At 37.3% G+C, this 23,332-nt stretch overlaps 1 protein-coding gene across 7 annotated transcripts in view; it reads right to left on the bottom strand.

The window, feature by feature from the left end:
* Positions 1–23,332, bottom strand: part of TENM3 (teneurin transmembrane protein 3) — a gene marked incomplete at its 5' end in the record, with an annotated part of 317,770 nt that overhangs the window by 88,071 nt on the left and 206,367 nt on the right. For all 7 annotated transcript variants that reach the window (XM_082316366.1, XM_082316360.1, XM_082316361.1 and 4 more), the window contains 2 exons: positions 2,967–3,181; positions 9,898–10,020. In XM_082316366.1, coding sequence (XP_082172492.1) covers positions 2,967–3,181; positions 9,898–10,020 — 338 coding nt within the window. The remainder of the gene's footprint in view (positions 1–2,966; positions 3,182–9,897; positions 10,021–23,332) is intronic.

Below are 23,332 nucleotides of genomic sequence, written 5' to 3'. Positions count from 1 at the left end.
TGCCTCAAAACACTCTGAGGAGTATAGTGTGAGATATGTAGTTAAGCTGTGAAACTCCTTGCTGCAAATGTCATGCATGCTAAAAGCTTCCATAGGTTCAAAGGTGACTATGCAAATTCACAGGAAAAAAGAATCTATCAAAGGTTGTAAAATTCAAAGACAGCACCTTTGACTCAGGAAGTCCTTCAGCCTTAAAACGCTGGAAGCCAAGAGTGTGTTGTAGGAAGAATCACTACAAATCTGTCATGCTGCTTTGTTAATCTCTACATATCTGCTAACAGCCACCCTCACAGACAGAACGCTGGGCTAGATTGGCCTTTGATGAGACCCAGCGTGGACATTCATGTGTTTTTCTAACATGTTCCTATGACACTTGGAGCTATACGAGTAAGCTGCCTCGTCTGATGGAAGGATATGCAGTGAAGCCCAGAAATAGCTGTTAGTCTGCCCGTGCCAGCTATGCTTGGCTTGCAGTTAAGAACTTTTGTCAGTACAAGCCACAAGGGTTAGGGGAAATAAGAAAACAATAAATAGATTTATGCTTGGAAACCTCTCAATATTCTATTTCATTAGATGTCCTTTTGCCTAAATACCTTATTTTGTTTATATAAGCTACTTTGGTAAAATACATATTTTACCAGTACAAGTTGTGTCTTCATCAAAGTCCTGTGATTAGGACTTCATGGCAGAAAGGCCTAAACTGTTGAAAAATATTTTACTCCATTTTTTTGCCCCATGTGCAGGAGCACACTCACAAAAAAAAGCCCAACCGCTCACTAGAACTGCATTTTTTGGAGATTACATATATGCTTTATCTCAGGCACCTAAACCAGACATCACTGGGTTCAAGGCCATATAAACATCCTGATAACCCCACACCCTTGGGAATCTTCAGCAGCCCTAGAAGTTCACCAGGGCATTGATAAGTAAGCATGCCTAATTCTTCAAGGTATCAAGTGTCAGTCAAATGGTTTGTAAAAACTACTTTAATTAGATACCAGGCAAAAATAGGACAAGAGAGCTTGACCTATATCCTGGGAACAATATATCCAAAATGTTACAGAAACTACAGAAGATATAGTAGCAGGATTCGCATATGATTCTTTCTGTTGTATCATACTTAAACATGAATAAGCACTTGGATAGTAGGAATCCAAAGGGAAAGGAGTCTGCGTAACACAGATGATGGGAAACAGATTTAGTTATCTTCTTTTCCCGACTTTTTGGATAAAGGGCACCCCTATTACAATCTTTTGCCAGGGTAAGGAATCAAGGAAGGATCATTTTTCATAGATGTATCTACTTGCATAACTTCTCATATAAATGCACAGTCCAGATCAGCTTCTTCAGTTTTATTCATTCTTGCCACACATGTATTCCCCTAGCTCCTGTTATTATTGTTATCATTGAGACGGCATTTGTATTCCAAACCCCTATTTCCAATGGCTGATAACTTTCTGAATCAATTTTCTTTGAGCTAGAATTTCTCATGCTTGTTGTCAGCCTAAGGGTGGGTGTTCATATGTGAAGGTCTGAAGAAAATCCATTTAATCATTTTTATGAGGATAAAATTTTTAAATAAACATAAGTGCATTTTCTGCGTTCGGTAAATTGTTTGTACTTTAATGGAACCTAAACTAAAAAATAAAGCTAATGTAACACTCTGCGTTTTTAGCTGCATGAAACTCCTTTGCTGACCCTAATTCTTCCCCTGTGTTTGCGACGGCTAAATAGGTGATATAATTAGCAATATTTCTATGTTCTAGTTCTTTTAAAAGTTATGTCTGAAGAAAAAATGAAATAAATTTAAATAGTGCAATAGCATGCAAATCAAAATTAAAAAAATGTGGGATAAAAAAAATATTTGAATTTTTTAGTTACGGATTTGCTGTTGCAACTGTGTATCAGGCATAATCAGCTAAGCTTCATTCCAATTATACCATTAGGCTGATATACTTAAAGAGTTGTGTCCAGGGCAAATCCATATACTTTAAAACAATATTAATCAGTAAGGTGTTGCATAATTCTCTAAATGGGGTAGAAGAGTATGAGCTCAATTCCCTTTTCAGGTGGAACAATGGTTCAGACCCAGCACTTGGACAATTATTGAGCTGCAAGAAATCTAAACAGGAGGGTCTTAAATCTTAAAATAAAATCTGAATACAACTGATTCTAAAATACCATCTCAGACAATGATTCTCCCTTTCTCCTGCCAATCCAGAAGACTATTCATTCTTTTATATTTTAACTTTTCTATAACTATGGGTAAAAAGTGTTTCTTTGTTACTAGGCAAATGCATGACCATATGCAATAAAAATTCTCTTTAGAAACCTTCTGAGGGGTGGAGCAGAATAAATCCTCTGGAACTCTTAAGAACAAAGTTTCAAGACACTATATGTCTAATGAGACTGACACTTCTACAACCCCAGTTCATTGTATCTTCGTAGACACATATTATGTATTTTTTCTTTTATGTACTTATTTAGTGAGACACCAAGCCGTAAATACTGCAGCATTTACTTATAGAACAAACTGAAACTTCCTTAAAAAAACGTTGTCTTCTTGTTCGAAATTCAGCAAATGCAGTCTTTGCCAGGCACTCTTGACCACATGTGTGGCCATAAGATGCTGTATTAGTTTGCTTAGGTTTTTAAAGATATGTCTGTATACCACAGAAGAAAAAAAGTACCTATAAATTCTGCATGAAACAACTCTGTATCTAAAGCATCATCATTGCTGATGGCATTCAGAAGAGCTCATAAATAAGAATCCCCCCCTTTAGATCCCATCACTTACAGTATTATACGTGTTTTGGTCATCACATGAGATCAATAAAGTATCAAAAGTAAAAATAAAAATCAGCAAAATGGAAAAGGATGTAATCCTGAGAAAGAAAAAAGATACAAAAGATACAAGCTCACAGTTTTCAATAACACGTCCTACTTTTAATGCAAGCAGTTCTCACCTGAGTATGTGAAGGTGGTAAACCTTTTCGGCCATATACTCCAATCAATGCATCTTTCTGAAGGGATATATTGAATTTTAGAAATTGTGGCTGATCAATGAAGAGTTGTGATCTCCAAAAAATCCCAGGGGGAACTTCTTGTACCGCTCTTCGGCCTATATCAAGTTCTCCAGAATCTATAGTGTTGTTTTCTTGTGCAAATCCCCCTATTTTTCCTGACAGATTAGAATAATAAGAGATCAAAAATTAGTATTCCTTTCATGCTTTCAATCATGCTTCATATAAACCATCAAATATTTAAAATCACCTCAGATAAAATGTTACCTGACAATCTTTCTGAATATAAGATCCCAGGGAGTTCACTGATTTGGAAATAAAAAGGCAAAGATACCACAAATACCTACCAAGCAGAAATACTGCAAGTTCCCCAAGCACTAGCATTACGGAAACTATTTTAGGATCTACATTAAACTATTCATTTTTTCCCCCAAGTATTTTAACAGAGTTTCCCAGCATAACGTCTCACACTAAAAAAATTTAAGGTAAAGAGAAATGCAGCATACAGATTTTAAGAATAATAGATACATAAACATAAGCAGTCAAGAGAACTAATATACAGTCTTTTCTACATTAAGTATCAGAGCATTTATACATTATTAACAATGTCTACAGCTCTGGTTTCCTATTTTTTGATTTTGCATTCCCCAAAATGAAAGGCAATGTTTCTTGCTCCATTGTGCCTATGTCCTTATGGCTTTGCTTCCCATAATGCCAACATCCTCTGCACTCCCTAGCCTCAGTCCCAAGCTTGTTATCACCTCCTTGTCCACACTGTCTCCTGAATAAAATGTATAATAGCACACCAAAGTCTGGTACTTTCACTATTTTCTGTATCGTGAATATTTATTTATCCTGCAGGCCAATTACTAGGAATAAGAACATAGCACTGAAGGGCATTAACGATTTTTCTCTATAAAGCATTTGTGCAACTATCAGTTAGCCTTAGGAAGGCAGTGATGATGGCTTGGAAATGCCCAGAAGCAGCAAAGAAGATGCTAACATGCAAAAGACACATGATGTCAAATGCTAATACCAAAAAACTGGATTATTGGTTGCGGCATTAAGAAAGAAAAAAAATAAGTCATAAACTTTAGATACCCCCAGCAAACTTTTTCTCCAAGTGGGTAAGTCCAGGCAACAGACACTGAATCTACACTGCAGCTCGAGTACAGAACAGTATCATCTAATCTGCCAGGCTCTGTGCTGCCCTGGAGAAGCACCGTCAAATAAATGAAAGGGGTAAAACTTCCAGCCCAACCTGATGACCCCGCAAGGCACTGGGCTGGATGCTACGGACAGCACAGCTCTGTGATAGCTCTGAGATCTCCACATTGCCCCTGGCTGTACTGCACAGGCACACGCTAAATCTGGCAAAGATTACAAACCTTTCTCAAAGCTCATTAGCAAACAAACTGTGGATTAGTTGTGGTAGCATCTTCTACCTGCCAGATTCATAGGAAACAGAACTACTAAGACTGATGCACTAAAGAAGTGGTTTGCACAAACCATCACCACACAGCTTTAAAATCTGGGATGGTTTAGATGAGTTTGCATCAAGTTTGTTTGAGGCCAAAGACTCAGACCTGATGTTCAGGCACTAACGCCATGCTGTGCGGCTGGACATAGGCAGTCTTGGAAGCTGGTGCCAGGATCAAAGCCTACTTCGATCCAATGGAATCAGCGCTGTCAAATGAAGACTAAGATGCAAAGATGTGTGTAAGAACTTGCTTACCAACACATGTCAACTCTGGAGTAAGCCAGTAATGCTGCATTTAAGCAGCTGGCACATCAAGGTGAGCCTTGAGTGAAGCAATATAAAGAAAAATGAAACTGTAGATACAATCTTACAGTCCACTGTGTTTTTGCGAATTTATACTCTTTTTTTTTCAGCAGCTAGTCTATTATAAAGATTGAACTAAACCCATCTGAATGTGATAAGCATGTCCAAGTGACGCTGACTTGTTTGTGTACAAGTGTTCTGAAGAACTGACAATGCTCTGTTGCTGCCCTGTCTTTTACGTTCAAATTCTACATTATTCATCATTTGATGGAACAAACTGACACAACCTTTTTGCAAACATTTAGACTTTAAAAAACTAGATTAAAATCTGAAATGCCAGGTGAGGTCACAGATTGATCCTCGCCACTTTTCGTGCATCCAAGATGAACAGAGACTGCTGCTGAATTAAACAGGTACAGAAGCACTACTGAGAGGCCTTGACTGGGGGCTTGTATCATCATCAGAGCTGTGCCGCAATGGTGTTGCAGTCACTGAAAACGTCTCACTTACAGGATCATCATATTGATCAGTGTTTTGCTGAGAAAAGACAGTGAAATATCTGATCTTGGAGAAACCATTTTTCTTACACTTTTCAGGATGAGTCTGATGCTTTTCTAACTTTGGACTTAACCTTTCACAATATTCATATGTTATTCTAGAAGATGGATCTGTATTCATTATTTCGGTTCATTTAAGCATTTGTTTCTTATCACTTCCTTCAAATTTAAGCACGTTGTGTCGTATAAATTCACACACTGATGACTGTTAATCACTAAATAATAAACGCTTGTTTGCAGTATTGATCTGCAGCTTCCCCTGTTTCTACATTTGAAATGAAAAACAGCTACCTCTTACAACTGAAAAGATGAACGAGACAGCTTGAGCAGGTGCACTTTATCAAACATTTTGACCAACTTGCCAGGAATGCCTATTACTGGGCTTCAACACTTATTCTTAGCAGATAATGAATCTACGGACTCCCGTTTTCTTCACCAAAAAAGAGGTAGTTTTACTCTGTAGCCACATACCCCTTTAATGCCACACCACCTCTCTCAAAATCGTCACTAGTTGTTTGCCCTCCTAAGAATAGGACATTAATTATTCTTTGTTCCCTGTTGTATCTCAATGGGCATAAGAAAAGTCTTAGTAGTGTCATCATTTCCTTTTGACTTTCTAAACAGAAACAGTTCTTATACACAGCTTTAAATCAAAATATGAAATGTCACCTTCATTCACACACTTCCATAATGACATAACAGTCCAAATATGAAACCAAATTTTAAAATACCTGGCCTCCTGAATATATTCTCTTTCACTATATTTCTTCTCTACCCACAAAATTTCTTCTTTCACAGACCCTCCCCAAAAGATAATAATACAAATACACATAAATATTTATAGGTAAGTAATATTTATATCATGATTTGTACTTATATTGCTAGATATACTAGTATTTAATTTACAAAATACATTAATTTGCTGTATCACATACTATCTGTTATATACAATCATTATATGATGCATTTGTGATACCAATAATCCAATGCATTAGGGCTAATTAATAGGTAAAATATTTGTTATATTTAGTATTTGTAAATTGGATTTCAACTGAGGTTAGGGTGGACAAAATCCTGAGCTAAACAAATATTAAAAAAAACCCCAATATTTAATTATTATACAGGAAAAATAATTCACAAATATCACTAAAATGACATGAAGCCAAACTCCCTGTCCTTATTTGCAAACATTCTATAGATTAAAACACAAGATATACTGTGAATAACTGAGTATTTATAATACAGGATAAAAATGAATGCACAACCAAAACACAAAAATGCTCAACAATAATTGCTGTATAGTGTCACACATAATATAATTTTCCATCCTTCAAAGGCAGCACTAATTAGAATATTAGGTTGCAAGGCTGGATTTACAAACAGTCAATAGCATGTCCTCCCATTCCACTGAATAACCTTGTATTCAGATCTTTTTCTGAGAGACATCTGCTATATATCCTTCTGCAACAACTTGTTTCAAGAAATGAAATCCAAATCCTCCTTAAAAACATACCTTCTTAGAAAAAAAACCCCAACAGAACATCTAATTATGAAGTTACTGTACCTTTAATTAACATGACATACTGTAAACAAAACAAAAAAGCTCAATACATATCAGTTAAAGCAAGGATAATGTATTTTAATGAGTATAATCTCAAAAAGAGCATCTAAGCAAGCCAAAAGAAATGCCCTTTTTCCCGTTCACTTTTCTCCACTCTTGCATTTTTAAAAAATCTGCAGCTAAGCATATATCATTATAAGGTATTTCTGAATTGCACATAGATTTTATATGACATAAAATAAAGCCAGCCACGTGTGAGATGTGACCATCTGCAAGAACACAATGGTCAAACAAGCTCTGTTTTTTAACCTTTCTTTTCTATCTCCTAGTTATAAAAACAGATAATGCACTGATGCACCTCAAGTAAATATTTGTATTTGATTAAGCATGGCTTACAAAGTACTTTGGAGAACCTAAACTGAAATGGCCTATAAAATTCATCATATCCATAGAAAACACACATTCTTATGCCACCTTATGCAGCCTCAAATCATGCCTGTCTGGATAAGCAGGTGATACGTTGCCAGCAGTTTGCTTTTCATACAGTGAGAAGCACTGGGAGAGGAAAAAAAAAAAAATCCACAAATGAAACAAACAAAAAACCTTTGGAAAAGGCTTGTTCAGAGATTCAAGCTTCACTTAACAAATGATTTGTGTTTAAGGATGATTTAACGTGCTTTTATTGTCAGTTTATGACTAGCTATTTCTAGGTAAACCACAGATGAATTTTCTTGAGAGGTCCTAAGGATGCACTTTCAAGTTTAAGCTTTGCTAATTCATCACACAAAGTACCTGTATTTTTGAATGGCAAATGAATACCTGGGATCTAGGACACAGTGGACTACGATTTTCTGACCAAAGCAGGCCCAGGATTATCCAAAGTTTAGACAAGAGTCAAGGAAAATGCCTGGCCCATACAACACTGGGAATTTCTCCCATCTAAATCAGAGTATCAGGATACTACCAGGGGGCTAAAGAGAGGCAGTACTGCAAGTTGTACAGCTGTCCAAGCATCCAAACCAAGGCTTTATTGATTCTTCCCTACAGTTTTCAGTAACTAGTGTGATAGCACAGGAGCCCCCTCCTTAAATTTCACATCTAGTCATCACACTTTCCCTTCTGCTTCACTTTCCTTTTGTGGTTTAAAATGTGTATTCTCCGGTCTGTCTGTTGTTTAGTATTGATGTATGCTGATAAATGACCACTTACTGTATTCTGCAGAGCACAGCATTTTAACAGTGGCTGGAATTAACCCTGTTCTCTTCTACAGTATTTAGGGACATAAGGAAGGAAAAATGGGATTTGATATATTTGTTATTTCCTTTTATTTTTGAGGCAAAGTGTAACAGGTTTTGATTTGTAAAAAATTTAAAAATTATCAAGGGAAAAGAACAATTTATATTTATAAAATATTTACAAAGGTATGTATATACTTTATACAAGAAAGTATATTGGCTACTCAGGGCAGAAGACAGTGGGATGATGAGCTGTCACTGCAGCATCAATATTCATTAACCATACAATAACTTTTTGATATTCATTCAAAACAAGTAAGAACACAGAAACAGATAATGAATATCTAAGTGCAAGAAAAAGGCAGTAGGGTAAAGGAAATGAAAAAAGAAAAAGTCCTACTGGAGAAGTTTCATATGCTTACAAAGATGACAAAAAGAATGAACTGAGCTGTATCTTTTCTATAACTTGGAGCTGTGATAACTTGAAAAATTTGCAAGATGTCAACTGCTGGCAGAGGCTTCCTCCTCCTCAGTGGTAAGGAGGTCAGCTCTACCTTGTGAAAGGAAAAATGGATTTTTGTGTAATGAAGCAAACACCGCATTCATCAACCATTTAAATCAAGTCTTCCATTCAAAAACTATTGATTTTAAAGCCTCTGTTAGCCAAAAGTGCACAGGCTCTCAAATGTTTTGAGAATCTTAAAGGGCAACATGGAAAAAGGTCGATAAAAAATAATCCCTTTATGTGGTTTGTATTTTAAAAGTTCCTACAACAAAATTAATAAAGTTTTGTTGTTTTGTTTTTAACTTTATATATTGGTTGCATGACTCAGACACAATATTATATGCCAGAGACTTTGAGAAAACAAATGAACATATTATACATGACCTATTAAATTTCAGAGAGAAATTAAAAAAAAAAAAAGAAGAAAACATCATCATCTGTAGAGAAAAATACAAGCCACTCCATAGCAAGGTCATCATGCCATAGGAAGCTCCTACATCATGAGTTGCCTTCTAAACACAGCTAAGAGAGAAGATTTGAAAATATGCAAAATCCCCCTGAAGTGCCTTTTCTGGTGCCCACTCTTCAGAAAAAGAGCTTATGTCCCCCCTGTCACAGACAAGGCTTTTGTCTGAAAACCATCCAGAGCTCATTTGGACTCCCCAGAATTGAATCTTGGTATCAGGTTCCCCTTATGAAATAGTGTGTACCATCACCTTGGGCTCCCTGGCTTTGTTGTGGCCATTTCTGCAGCACGAGACCCCAGCCACCCCAGCCCCTCAGGCAGGATGGTCCGAGTCAGCGTCAGCACCATCCTGCTTCCTCTGAGGACCCCACAACAATCATTATGTTATCAAAGATTTTAGAGTAAGTGGAGGTTCTGCTTCTCTGGATGTGATGAGAGCTTTTCTATCCTCATCAAATAATACATATAAATTCCTATGAGGAATTTGGGTTGACAGCCAGCTTTCCTAGTAAGATCAACATTATTGCCCAGGATTCATCACTCCCTTCACATGCTAGGTAGGAGAAATGGTGCGCTCTTTTCAGTTGAAATACAACTCCTGTTTAATATCGACATGTCTGTTTAAAATTACTATTACTTAAAAATGCTGTGTACTTCCATTAAATATAGAGTTTTGGAGGAAAAGTGTTAGTCTTGCAATGTAAATAAGACACAAAGAAAGGAAATGCTCCGAAAGAAGGAGAGAACTTGGTGCCTGTTTCACTTACCATTTTCTCCAGCAGGTACTGTTACAGGATGTGTTGGCACAGTATCAGAATTCACTTTTCCGTTCTCAAATGTATCATTTTCAGTTTGCTGCAACTGCCAGTTGAGGCCAAACAGATGCATTGCTGGTGGTAAAGGATACAGGTTATTTGATGCTTTTAGCCAGAATGACAAATCGCACAAATAATGGCTTTCCACGCTTCGCAGTGGAATAGCAACTCATACATTAAAAAATTAAATTACAGGAACAAGCATTCACAGATTAATAGTTCAACTTAGCAATGGCACTAAGCAATTACTACCACTGTCCTTTAATGATACAGTGCTTTCGGTGAACACAGTTGACAGAAAGCTCACCACTCTCATTTTGAGTCTTTTACCGGTCCCAAATCAATGTTCAAAAGGATAGGCAGTAATTATATCCTTTTCTCTTTTTTCATTTTTGATCCTTCTGAAGAGATGAATCATTTAAGTGAGCTCCTAAATGACCTGCTAAAATAAATGATTTCACCAGCAGATGGATCCGTTCTGGTTAACCAGAAAGGGAAAGAAACAACACAAGAGCAGAGGAAGGAGGGTGCTGTGGGTGTTGCAGGGCTAACCTAAGACATGAACACTCCTTTTCATGCTGTCACCATACCCTGCGCAACCTCCAGCTACGTGCCCATTCCCCACGCTAGTCTACACGAGGCCAAGACCATTAGCAGTGCTGGAGACACTGGGGCACTTTGCTCTGAGGATAGTGCATAAGCTAGGTTTCTGAGCTACTTAATTCCCCACAAGCACGTTTATTAGAAAGGCGATACCACGTTAAATAGTTTAGCTGAGCTAATTATGAAAGACAGGAGTCAACCTTCCACGGTGCTAGGGGGAACTACTTAAGGAACCTTGGTATCACCAGGGATTAATGAGTGACCCCCTGTCTAAACTTTTGGAGCAAAAATATGGAAAAAAACCCACCTTAATGCTATACTGTGATACACATAACATATGCAATTTCAAAATATAAGGAGGATAACTCACTGTATCTTGTTGCTTCTGCTCCTTCTGTCTCTGAAACAGACCAGTGCTATAGTCTATGTTACTAATTTATTCATTCCTTCTATCCAAATGACAAACAATTCTTCATCCCTTTTAGTTTCATCTCTGATCTTTCATTTTTTCTGTATTGACCATGGCAACCCTTACTTAAGACAAACAGGCATCAGTGGAAGTTTAGTCAGGGAGACAGTGAACACTGCAGCATTAAGACCCTCTCTGCCAGGTGTTTGCCTTAAACCCTCCCCCTTACCCTCAACAAAACAAAAAACCAGAATGCAACCAAAGACCTATTACTGAATGCTTCAGAGACTGAAATCCTCACTATATATGACATATTCTTTTTGTTCTAAGCCTCTGACTCTACTATTACTCTTCTTTCTCAGACCTTAAATTGCCTGTCAAAGCCTGATAATGTAGAATGTTCCTTGACCCTAAAACCTTATTTCTTTTTTCCCCTCTCATCTCTTGTTAAACCATAAATCCGACCACCACCATATTTGGCACATCACTAGAATTAGCCATTATTATTTTGGCCATACCTCAGCTGAAATTCTTATTTATGTATTAATCATCTGATGATTGTATCTGTTTTAATATATTTCATCAAAATCCCTAGGGTCAAACTCTACTATCTGTTATACTAGTTCACTTCATTGGCAGCAATGAAAGACTGCAAATAGCTAAATATTTCATGATTCAAACCCAGTACATTCCTTGTCTTAAGTCTGGAGGTCTAAATCACCTCTCAACTTTGCTGGCTTCTTATTGCTTTTAGTACTCTTCAGGGGAAAAAAAGAAAGTGATATTCATTTTGTAACTCTAGAAGTGCATCCTTTCCGAACACATGAGCTTAGAACATCATTAACAGCTCTGTCTGGTGGTACTATGTAGATGCCCTGTGCCTCTTCAGGCTCAACTGGGAGATCAGAAGGGGAAGCTCCAACATGACCTTCCAGCCATTCCCTCATAATTCAAAACAGCTGGAATTTGAAGTCTTCAAAGGCAAGGACTGTGGGATCTATATTGATTACATCTCAAAGAACCATAGTTACTACAAGGTAAGTGACAATTACCTTTTCTTTGTATTTGTACTGATGTGAGTCCCACTGTAGTTCACTGTCAAAGATGGTGAGTAATAGTTGTATCCCTCAAAAATACTACTGCTCTCTCAAATCTGACACTGAACTAGCACCAAGTTCAATAAACAATGTTTAATAAGAATGAACAGATGGATACATGCAGATGTTTCACAGATTGTGAATATCAGAATATTTTTGAAGCAGACCAAAAATGTTGCTTGACAACTCCGAAGACAACCCAAAACTTACTGTGTGTACTAATACACTAAATAATTCAACTATGTAATCTCTCTGAGACAGTACTATGGAATTTAGAGAATTCTCCTTTCGCTACAAACATACGAGAACAACATGAAAGAATTAGGCTTGTTGATACAGGATCAAAATACAAGGCACAATTTCTTCAGAGATGGGGAACTTTAAGGGTAAACTGACCGATTAAGACAAATTCAGGCACTATTTTGTTGATTAAGATTGGTCTCTTCTTAGCCAGCCATCTATATAAAAGCAAACTTTAAGCCCTTACCAGTGTTACAAGGACAGCGAGGCACCTGTTAAAAATTCTTGATGCCCCCATGAGTCTGATAAGCAGCACCTGGTACTGGTAACTGCACACTGTGAGTACACCTCAGTGGGGGGGCTGAGCCCTTCAAGTCAAATGTTATGAACCAGTTCTGAATTTCCAGAGGGGGAATGATGCAGGCAGACTGCAGTGGTGTGTATATTTGTTTTCTTCAGGTTAGAAAAGGATGAAGACTTTCTTCCACCTTTGGGATGGGGATGTAAGAGTTCAATCCCCTCCTCTGTTTCTATTATGTTCAGAGAAATGATAGGTTTACTTCTTTCTATAAAGAATTTGATATATCAAGCAAAATTAAAGCAAAAACATATAAAGCAAAATAAATTTCTCTATGCCTAGCTGCTATTTTAGTCCCAAATCTAATGTAAAGCAGTTTCTTGATTTTTGGATTGGATATTGCCTGTCAGGTCTGGTTTGTTCCCATTCACTTTGACATATATTTGGTGTTAGACAATGACAATGAAGACAAGAGACCCTTCCTAGAGTAACTAGTTCTGAGTCTGCCAAATTGATAAGGGTACTAACACCGGAACAACTTTCAATACTGGCATATCTTTGATGGCACCAAGGACTTGTCTGAGAATGCCAGATGCCTCTAAGCAGAAGGCAGGCAGCTTGTGATGGGTGTGGTCACAGACCACAACAACTCAATCCAAAGAACCCACAGCTGCAAGCATGGATGAACCCTCAGGGGATGGGAGAAAAGACGGTTTGTCACAATTCCAAATGTGCCCACAAACCCTCACAAAAGCCTCCTTTTACTTGTATCAAGACTGGGATGATTGCTCCCATTGTGGAACAGGATGATTCTTTAAGCAGAGAAACAGATGACAATATGCTCTGCCTGTTCTGCTGTTTCAGTCCCCATCTCTATTCTGCAAAGTAATCTCTAGCTACCAACAGATCTTCTTCACTTGCTGGTGTTATGATGGCATTTTACCTTGGGACTGACAGAGTTGTTTAAGGTGGTATTTGTACTGCTACTGGCCAAATTATCAACATTACAGCCAGCCTTTAGAGTGCAGTGATAGTTGAAAGGTGAGGACTCCATTACCTCTAACAGGGTGGGAAGGAGAGACATCAGAGAGGAGAAAGTCCTCTAGGATCTGTGCTGCTCTTGGCATGAACACAGCACCAGTGTCTTGGTGATGCTGGTGGATATGGCTGAATTCTCCAGAGCAAATCTCAAACATACAAGCAGTAACCAAACTAACAGCTGGGCTTTTGCCCCCTCCCTTTATATTTCTGCAAAGCAGAACATGCCAAATGGACTGGGATATTCAAAAGATTCAGAGCTCAGATTAACGGAGTGCATTTACACCTACAGTAGCATTGATGTTAACACAAAAATGCTATCATTTGTTACAGGCTATCAGGTAATCTTATCATCTGCCACCACACAGTTCACTGAAGGGTTTCTGAAGCATCTTAAACTGCTTTTTCAAGCTTGGTTGATCTTACCTTTCACTCTGTAATCAAGGTCTAGTTATTTTAGTTTGTAATCAGTCTACAAGGTCTTCATTTCCACTCAATAATTAAAATAGCAACTAAGAATACATTTCACAGCAAACACCTGAAAAAAATATTATGACTAGTTTACACTGTGTAAAACATTTTACAATAATCTGCTTCAGGAAGAGGTTGCTGCTATCAGGCCCTTTCATTCTTTTAACGTTGCCAGCCCATTTGTCTTTCATGTTCCTTTCTCAAGCTAGTATTGCTGCGCTTTATGCATTCTCTTTACAAGGAACTTGTTCTTGAGCAAACACACTGTATTATCACTTCAAAACGCTCTTCGAGACTTTCTTCAGCAAGCCAAAAAGAAATCAGTCCCTTTATTAGTAGGTGGTAAGAGAGACAGATAATTTATGTAACTACATGGCACAACTAGAACTGCGAGAGCTGACAACTACTTGCTGCATTCGACTGGGGAGTGCTTTCCCTTCGCTGCCTTGCTCACTGGCTCAAAGCTCTCTTCTGCCTAAGTTATGAGAGGCACAAAAAAGAATTGTAACAGAAAACCAATATACATAGCTGTTTCTCCGTTTAGCAAAAACTGGGCCTGTCTGGATTTTTTTTTCTCCTCATACACTTGAACGGTAAGAGGATAGGGACAGATAGTTGATAAAGAAATCAGACAGGTGTTAGCATCTTCCCGTACCCAGGACGTAGCTCTGAACAGAAAACAAAGTTTGGACACCGATGTGAGTATACATACAATGCTGGGCTTTATGATTGCTATCAGAAAGAAAGAATATTTTTTTTCTTTGTAGGAAAGAGTAGCAATATGCAGTAAAAACTGGAGAAACTTATTTATTGTTCTGGGCAAAATTCAAGGGTGTCTCTATCGTAACTCACCAGGATCAACCACATCTTTTTTTAAAGAACTTTAAGTGACAAATAGCCTCATATGAAAAACAAAGGGCATAGCAAACACCCTATCAGCTGTGCAAGTGAAAGCATTAAAGATGCAGGTGATAAGGATGAACAAGCAAACCCATATGCATATAAGCAGAGGCTTTATTCACAGAAGTAGCCCTACAATAACTGGAAAGGTAACCGAAGTTTGAGTCTGAAGCCTCTGAAACACTGGTCAGAAGTGCCAGTAATTCAACAGCTTCCATTTTGAATTTGGTAAACTTGTTTTTTGCTGTGAAAGAATTCTAAAGGTTACACTGCATTTCACGGGAACGAGAATTCACAGATAGGAGGATTCTTTTAAGTAGAAAGAAACAGAGTTGCCTGAATTGGGAAATGGACTTCCAATGTTCTTCCAGCTCCTCTTAGAATAATGACAGATGAAAAATTAACACTAGATTGCAGAAAGAAAAAACACTGGCTATCTCTAAGTACCAAGACCTCTGGAAAGAAGGCCTATGGCGTATGTTCTACAAACATAAAGAACTCAGTACTGTGGGGAAAGTTGGCACGATGAACTGAATGATGTTGACGACCCTCCTTCCTTTCTCCCATGCATTTTACAAGGCATGGTAATCAACTCTTATTATTTATGAAGCTGTGCTTGAAGATGAGCTTCTTGCTAAGATATTGAACTCATCTTCCAGGACTGCTACTGCTACATATTTCTGGGTGCTGGTGCTTTCAAACCGTGATTTACAAAATTGCTTCCCTAGAATTAATAGAATAATATATATGCACACTTGCACATAAGGAAAAGTGAATATCATTTATATTTAAAGCAATGCAAAAAGATTATAATTTAAACTAAGCAAATTGCAATTATTGCTCAATCTTGTTGAAGGATTATCTTCTAGTTCATCTCCCTGTTGGCAATACATTTTCAAATGAAATATTTGAACATTGAAGTGGTTTTTAAAATTATCTCCCATATATTTTTCTTGCAGCTATAATTAGAATCTAAACCTATTTTATTCTGAAGGACCTGGAGTGGACCAGAAGATGTGCAAATCAACTGTCAGTGATTTGCATTCATTTGCTTTTTTCTAAGATAATAGGATGCCTTGGATGTTGCTGCAGATCAAATAGTGAATTAAAAATAGTTAATTAAAATTTTAAATAAAGTGAATTAAAAGTTACAAAGACAAGTTCTTTCTTTATTACTGTTTTTCTCAAATCAACAAAAAGCCTGTTATTTCTAAATTTAAAATAACTTAAAAGTACATGCTTTTGAGCATCTTCAAAAGATTAGCCACCAGGAGCATCCTATAAAAGTTTCTGAACCTGTATTCTGAATGTAAAACATTTCAGTATAGCATTATATGAAAAACTTCGCGATACCTATCAAGATCAATACAGTAACTGAAAAAGTGTGGTCTCTTTCCTTTTATCCTGAACTGCTGAATGGGTCCGTTGACTCTACTGTTTCACCTGCAAAAAAATCCAACCTTTATACTCTATTCCTCATTTTCTCTTGGAACGTTTTAACAAAGAATTTGCAAAACACTTCACAAAAAGTTGCCTAGAAAAAATATTGCAACAAAGATATATTAGCTATCTACTATGGATAAAATTACTTTCTTTGACCACTAATAAAAGATGATTATATGCCATTTTAAAGTATTGTTGCATTTGAACTGTTAAGAAAGATGTGTGGTAGTCTCGGTGCAACTATTTTTACTACATTCACCCCAAAATGGAACATTTATTCCTCTGAAAACTTGTATGGCTAGATGTCTCATTTTAGTTGTCAAGCCAGGGACTTTTATATAACAATGGTCTAATTCTGTCAACAGCATTACATGAGGCACATTCAAAGCTTAAGGGAGAATCCAGATTTCTTAAAACAGAAACAAATATCATTATTCAGTAGCCTCTTATTTAAATAAGATGTATCTGTTATGTCTTGTTTCAGATTTAGTATTATCCTGGGCTTTCTCCTGAACGTAGCTTATTTTTTTCAGATAATGTTGTTCACAGTTAACAAGATGGTGAAAAATCATTACAGGTACAGAAATGATGTGGAAGTGCATATTAGATTGCTGACTCCTTTGAGACGAAGGTTGTTTTGTCTCTTTTAGTTCATACAAAGGCATGAAAAACATTCCATAAATTTTGGGTTTCTATCTAATAAAGTCATAATCAATGATTTTGTTGTCAAGTATTGTGGGGAAGAAAAAAAAAATCCCGTGATTTACGCTTTTCAAGACTGGGTTAAGACTGCAGGATAATTACTCCTCTGTATTCCTTCAGGCATTTCTTTACTCTCTTCCTTCTCAGTCTTTAACTCCTTCCCTTTCCTGCCTTAAACTCGCTTTCTGGAAAACAGCTGAGGCTCAGGTTTGTGCTTATCTATTTTAGGTTTTTTCCACAACTCCAACAGAAGTCTTGCTCAAGGCGACATCCTTTAGATCGCAGCCCTCATAAAACAGAAGTGTTAAGAAAAGCAATGTCGATGTAATGTCTCAAAATTCATTGGAAACATCTTTCTTAGGCAAGAGCATCAATGAATGGGTCCAACCATTTTTATAGTTCAAAACCATTTTTACAGTTCAGAAGCCTTATTTATTACAAAAAAACCCCAAACCCACCCACAAGAACAAAACCAAACCCAACAAAACCCCACAAATCTCTTGAAGGATATAATAATAATAATGAAATAGCACTATATGATCATGCATAACCTATGTGCATGTTGATGGCATAAAGAAGTGCGGGCTGATGAAAAGATTTAAGAACCAAAGGAAAAAGAAACAGGGGCCAATTAATGTGATGTTCAAAGGACACACTGAGCTGGGATTTTATAGTATATAGTGAAATACTTGTGTTGCATATTTCCATCTCATGACTGGCTAAAAAAGATCAAAGCTTTTTTATTCCATATTAAGAATGACAGAATATTACAGCAAACATGCAATAAGGAGAAATGTAATAAGCTTTAATAAAAGATGATAATAAGGTTTGATAAGAACTTTTGGAATGTCACCAAATCTGGAATGTAAGATGAAAGCATCTGCATGTAGAGATTGTAGTGTGTTATTTGGAACCCCATGGAGCTCAACTGTGATTAGAACTACATATTTTTCCATAAATTAGCTTTTGTTTTGAATTTCCTGCTGAGATCATATGCAAGTTGATTGAATGTGCAAGTCAATATATAGGTTTTCTAATCCTTTGCTGTTTGTTAGGCTTCATGATATCACAATTACAGTGGTCCACTTGTAGATCAAAGGTATGTGACTGAGGCCAAAACAAAATAACCTATAAACTCTTTACAAAACTTATTCACGGTGATTTAAATCTATCCATGATAATTACCACTCACTTACCTGAACTGTGCAATTATGTAGATGCATAAACCAACCACTAAATGCAGATCAACTTGCAAAACCACAGCATTTCCACTTAAATCCATATTTAAAAACAGAATGGACACTCTTGAGTTCACCATCAAAGATGCCTTTTTACACAACTCTACCTTACCTCAACACCTCCAATATAAAGTAAGCCATTAGTTATCTGCCTAAGCAATCTTGTGCAAATCCTTGGTTCAAAAAACCAAGGTTTAAGTCAGCTCAGTGACTGCATGACTACCCCCTACTGAAACCTCTCCACCACCCTCTGTTTTAGCTCAGTTCCTGACAGGGACATAGCTCCTCACTCATCACCAGAAATCACAAATGCCTAAGCAGCTGTGTGTCTGGGCCAGAGACACACAGGAGGGACTGGCTACTAGATGGAGCATCCTTTATTATATAGTCATTAATGCGTTTTATGTGCATTGGAATAACACGCCATGTTCCTCCAGAGGCCTCACTAAAGCGAGACGTGGCTTTTATGAAACTATTCCTGTGAGCAAAGATATACTGTAGGTACGTGAAAAATACTACTGATAAAAAGCAAACAGAAAAAATAATTTATCATACATGATTTAGGAAAGGAACCTATGACATAAAGACAACCTTACTGTTAATTGTTTGTAAGGCCAGTGATTTGTTGCTTGCAAGCCAGTTTGTAAGCCACTTTGTATTTTTTAAGCGTTATGTAAGCCTTGGGAAAAACAAGTTAGGATTACAGTTTCACATTGATTTTTTTCCCCCTTAAAATAAAATCAGCCAGGACACTGAACTATAAAATCTTACAGGCAATATTAAGAATAGGCAGTCTTAGCTCTAAAGTAGCAGTCACTTATAAAATTGATGGAGAAAACCAACTACTCCTTTTACTGTGTGAAAAGATATTGGATCAGTAATAAGGACGTGTTTTAAAATTATTCTCTAGTTTTGGCTCCAGCTGAATTGAAATAACAAGAAGGACCGTACCTCTCCTTTTCAAACATGTGGATACCTGCATATCATTACCTGTACTTGAGATTACTAACAGGAAAGAGACAGAGAAGAAGCTGCTGGGGACCAAAAACCCGTCAAATAAGTCAAAAGCATAAAGAACTATTTCTTGGCAGTGTGAAAAGACTTGGAGCGAGTCAAATGAGGACCCATTGTCCAGCAAAAATGTCTCAATAAAAACTGGTGTGAAACTTGGCATTTCAAAGGTAAAAGAGAAGAACAAACAGCAAATGAGTTTGGAGCTTTCACAAGTGAAGATAAATTTATTGTACCCCGTTATTGGGTTACACCTTGTGAAACTTGTAAATCAGTGGTTAGCAAAGGGTGTTAACTCCACCCAGCTGGCTGTTGTTTTAGAGTTTTTAATGAGTATTATTGAAATAAAAATACTCCTCTTCCTGTACCACAGTAATGGTAACTTAGAAGTATTTTTCAATTAAAAAAACAGGAAACATATCTGTTTCTTTACTTAAAGGTTTGTGAAGCTAGCTGATTATCCAAATGGCTGATATTAATTAACAACATCTAACCCCCTTCCCCTGCCCCATATTACTCCTATAGAGTTATTAAAAGAGAGGCTTTTGTGTGATCCTATTTCATCAAATGTTGGCAAAACCACTCTGGTTTTGTTTGGTTGGTTTTATTATTGAGGAAAATTAAGCATTTCAAATGCAAACGTCCACATCATCTAAACAGCTGTAGCACATCTGTTTTTCCTGGATTATAAAACTACAAATGCTGTTAGTGGTGACAATTCCTAAGACACAGCATTTTTTTTGTTGTTTTTGTGAATGAAGCTGTCTGAAATGGCATCCATGTGAAAATGAAGGATCTCATATTTACAGATTCCTGTCTACTTCAGAGGACACCTAACTTTCATCCATAATTAATCACTGCAGTGGGGTAATTACACCTATATAAAACCCATGTCTTCTTGCGATCTCAGTCATAAATGTAACATCAAATGATATTGCTCACAGCAAGTTTGGACACATGTACTTGACCTTTTTACTCTAAAGTGCTTGTGTATGGAGAGGTTTACAAAAGTCTCATCTAAATCAGACATTTTTAACAGCATGAATTTTTTAAAGCATTCAAAAAGAGACCAAGCAGTTCTCTTCACAGAAAAGATTCAGGAAAAGATTGCAATTTACAGAAAAGATGCAATTTATAAAAGATGCAATTTATACACAAAACTACCAGTTTTAGTACATGTATTATAATTCATATATCACAGCAGATAGCACATCTCTAAGGGCCGGCTTCTTTCTTCACAGACACAAGTTAGAAATTAATGGAAACTACCAGCAAAGACGACTGTAATCCTATGTCCACAGCAACTTGAGTAATCACCTGAGTAAATTAATCTCTGCTTTGCAAAATCTTTTAAACATAAGCATACATTTGAAGTATTACATATGCTTACATACTACTAAAATATACTACACTTTTCCCTCCATTGATAAAATAGGAACTACATCTCTAAATTAGCCTAAGCTTGCTATTTATCAAAAAAAAAAAGTAGCTGGTGTAATTTAACTTCATTTCTCATTAGACTGAAAAATCGCTGCTATTTGGGGGTCTGCCAGAAGATCATAGGAGGAGCATAGAAGGGCCCACATCTCTACATAACGTGCTTGCAAGAGATCTCAGTATTCCTGAAACACCATCCAGATTTTGAAAAACCATCATATTGCATCACAGTATGATGGCAGAATGACTCAGTGTCGGACCTATGGACAATGACATCATGTCATCTTGCAGTTCATTTCTACACCTGTTATATTGCCAGGATTACTGAGTTTCAATTTGCTCCACTGGGCAACAGTGGAAGGGTGACAGGACTATTGCCAAAAACCTTGCGATAAATCTTAATTAGAATACAAGCCTTTTTCGGAGCAGAGGTGGGTATGCTCCTTGACGGATTAACTTTTTTAATCCCTTGAAATCTTGTCAAGTCTCTTTTAACCTCCTGACTGCCAATACACGTTCCTACATCCTTCTGTGTTAGGATTATCTTTCTCAATGAATGTTTTACTCTCAGTGCCACTAACAATAATAGCATGTGACATCCACAACACCAATCAAATATTAATACCGTGCACTCCTGAAATAGTAAATATTATATTATGCTTTGCACTTAGTCTGAAACACAGCTACAAGATCTTTCCTTAAAAAACATCGGCTAAAGACATTATCCATAATGGTACTCCTGCAAGAGACCCATGCTTGAAGACATAGATGTTCAACATGTTTAGATTTTGTACCATTTCAATGAAAGACATTAAAAACATTTTCAGCCCAATAGGGTGGTGAAGCATAACACCTTCATCTTCTGACTAGCCATTCCTCTCTGTCTCCCAGTTTTGAAAGAAAGAATGTGGTAAACATAAAAAATTACATCATTGTTTACAAAATATTTCCACACTAAGGAGGCACAATGAGCTCATCAGCAATGCTGTAAACATTATATGAAACTCAGAGAGATATCTAAAGGTCATGGCTATGGGATAAGCAAAATAAATTTATCTCATGTTAGACATAGCTGAAAATCTCTGCAATGCAGAAAGTCATGGAAGTACTAGCTGTAATATTAAGCTTCATGTTAAAACATAAAAACAGTGTGGACAGTCATATTTGTATCTGAATACTGCCATTTACAAAGAACATGTCAGAAATGACTGAAAAGAGTTGCCTGAACCGATGTAAGGCATGACCTACAAATATCAGTTATCTGGCTTTTCTAGTTCTGGTTTTAACGATTATGAAATACTGAAATGGAACTAGGAGATGGGTACTTCAGACTTTGAGGACTTTCCTAAGGTCCATTCAGGATGCTAAAATCCTTTAGAAATTTCAGGACGTAGTTTCTACCTGCTAAATAATTGTGCTGTACTGCATTCACCAGGTATATGACCACAGACTGAAGGCCCAACTGAAGAGACTACACACGCTTTGGTCCTGCCTTGTAGTCAGATCACATACCTGGTCTTCTGTCAGAGAAGAGCAACATGTGGCACTGATGTCTATATCAACAGGTAAGCAGATTTTGACAGGCGCAGAGCAGAACCACACACGCTGGGGAGGCAGAGCCCTACACACAGCATTGCCATCAGAGGCAGCCAGCTTCTGGCTGCCCATGACACTTGGAGCTGAGTGACACCTGGAAACATCCATTCTGGACAGAACCAAGAGATCACTAGGTACTTAATCCACAGCTTACTGTGAGAGGCAGCCACTTCCAACTGTCACCAAGCCTGAACTGGTACCAAAACCCTTTAATGTGGGAAAAGAAAGGATGACAGGGAACACTGCTGCTGCCTTCAAATGCACTAGAGACACCCAGAGCCTTCCCTAAAAGCCCCATGGATTGTTAAAATGAGACGTTGCCTGCGACTCTGCAAGGAGTGATGTCCTTTCTAGAAGTGCTGGAAACACTGGCTGCCTTCACAGCTCCAGATGTGCGCACACATTGAGAAGGAACACAAGACATTGATGTGGTTCTCCTAAGTGCTTGGTGCAATCAGACAAGACTATGAAGCCATGCTTAGATAGCTGACATGCTTCCTCAGAAAGGTTCATAGAAGACAAGTTTCTCCGCTGTAGATCTTTGGACAGTAGTTTGAATACATTGCGATATGTGGATTTGGTAAACTAAAATCTCAGAGCACTTTCTTCAAATGATGACAACAGACCGAGAGGAAAGGCAAAATATTTCTGACTTCTTTTTTTTTTTAGAATCAGATATATAGATGTGCTAGTCTACCTCAATGCCTGTAATTTGATGGAAAGAGAAATGGAGTGAGAGGATAAACCTGGCAAAGTAAAAATCTGCCACATATCTGCAGACAGGGAACATATTTCCAACCCGCACACCTCAGTAAAGCTCCAGTAATAGCTAAGGTCCCAGCACAACCTAGGGAAGCAAATAGAAATGGGGAGAGAATGCAGAAAAACAAAAGTTCTTGATGAA

Source organism: Platalea leucorodia, assembly GCF_965183815.1.
Source record: "Platalea leucorodia genome assembly, chromosome: 6".
In the NCBI taxonomy this organism is placed as follows: Eukaryota; Metazoa; Chordata; class Aves; order Pelecaniformes; family Threskiornithidae; genus Platalea; species Platalea leucorodia.
This window is presented reverse-complemented; position numbering and strand designations above follow the sequence as displayed.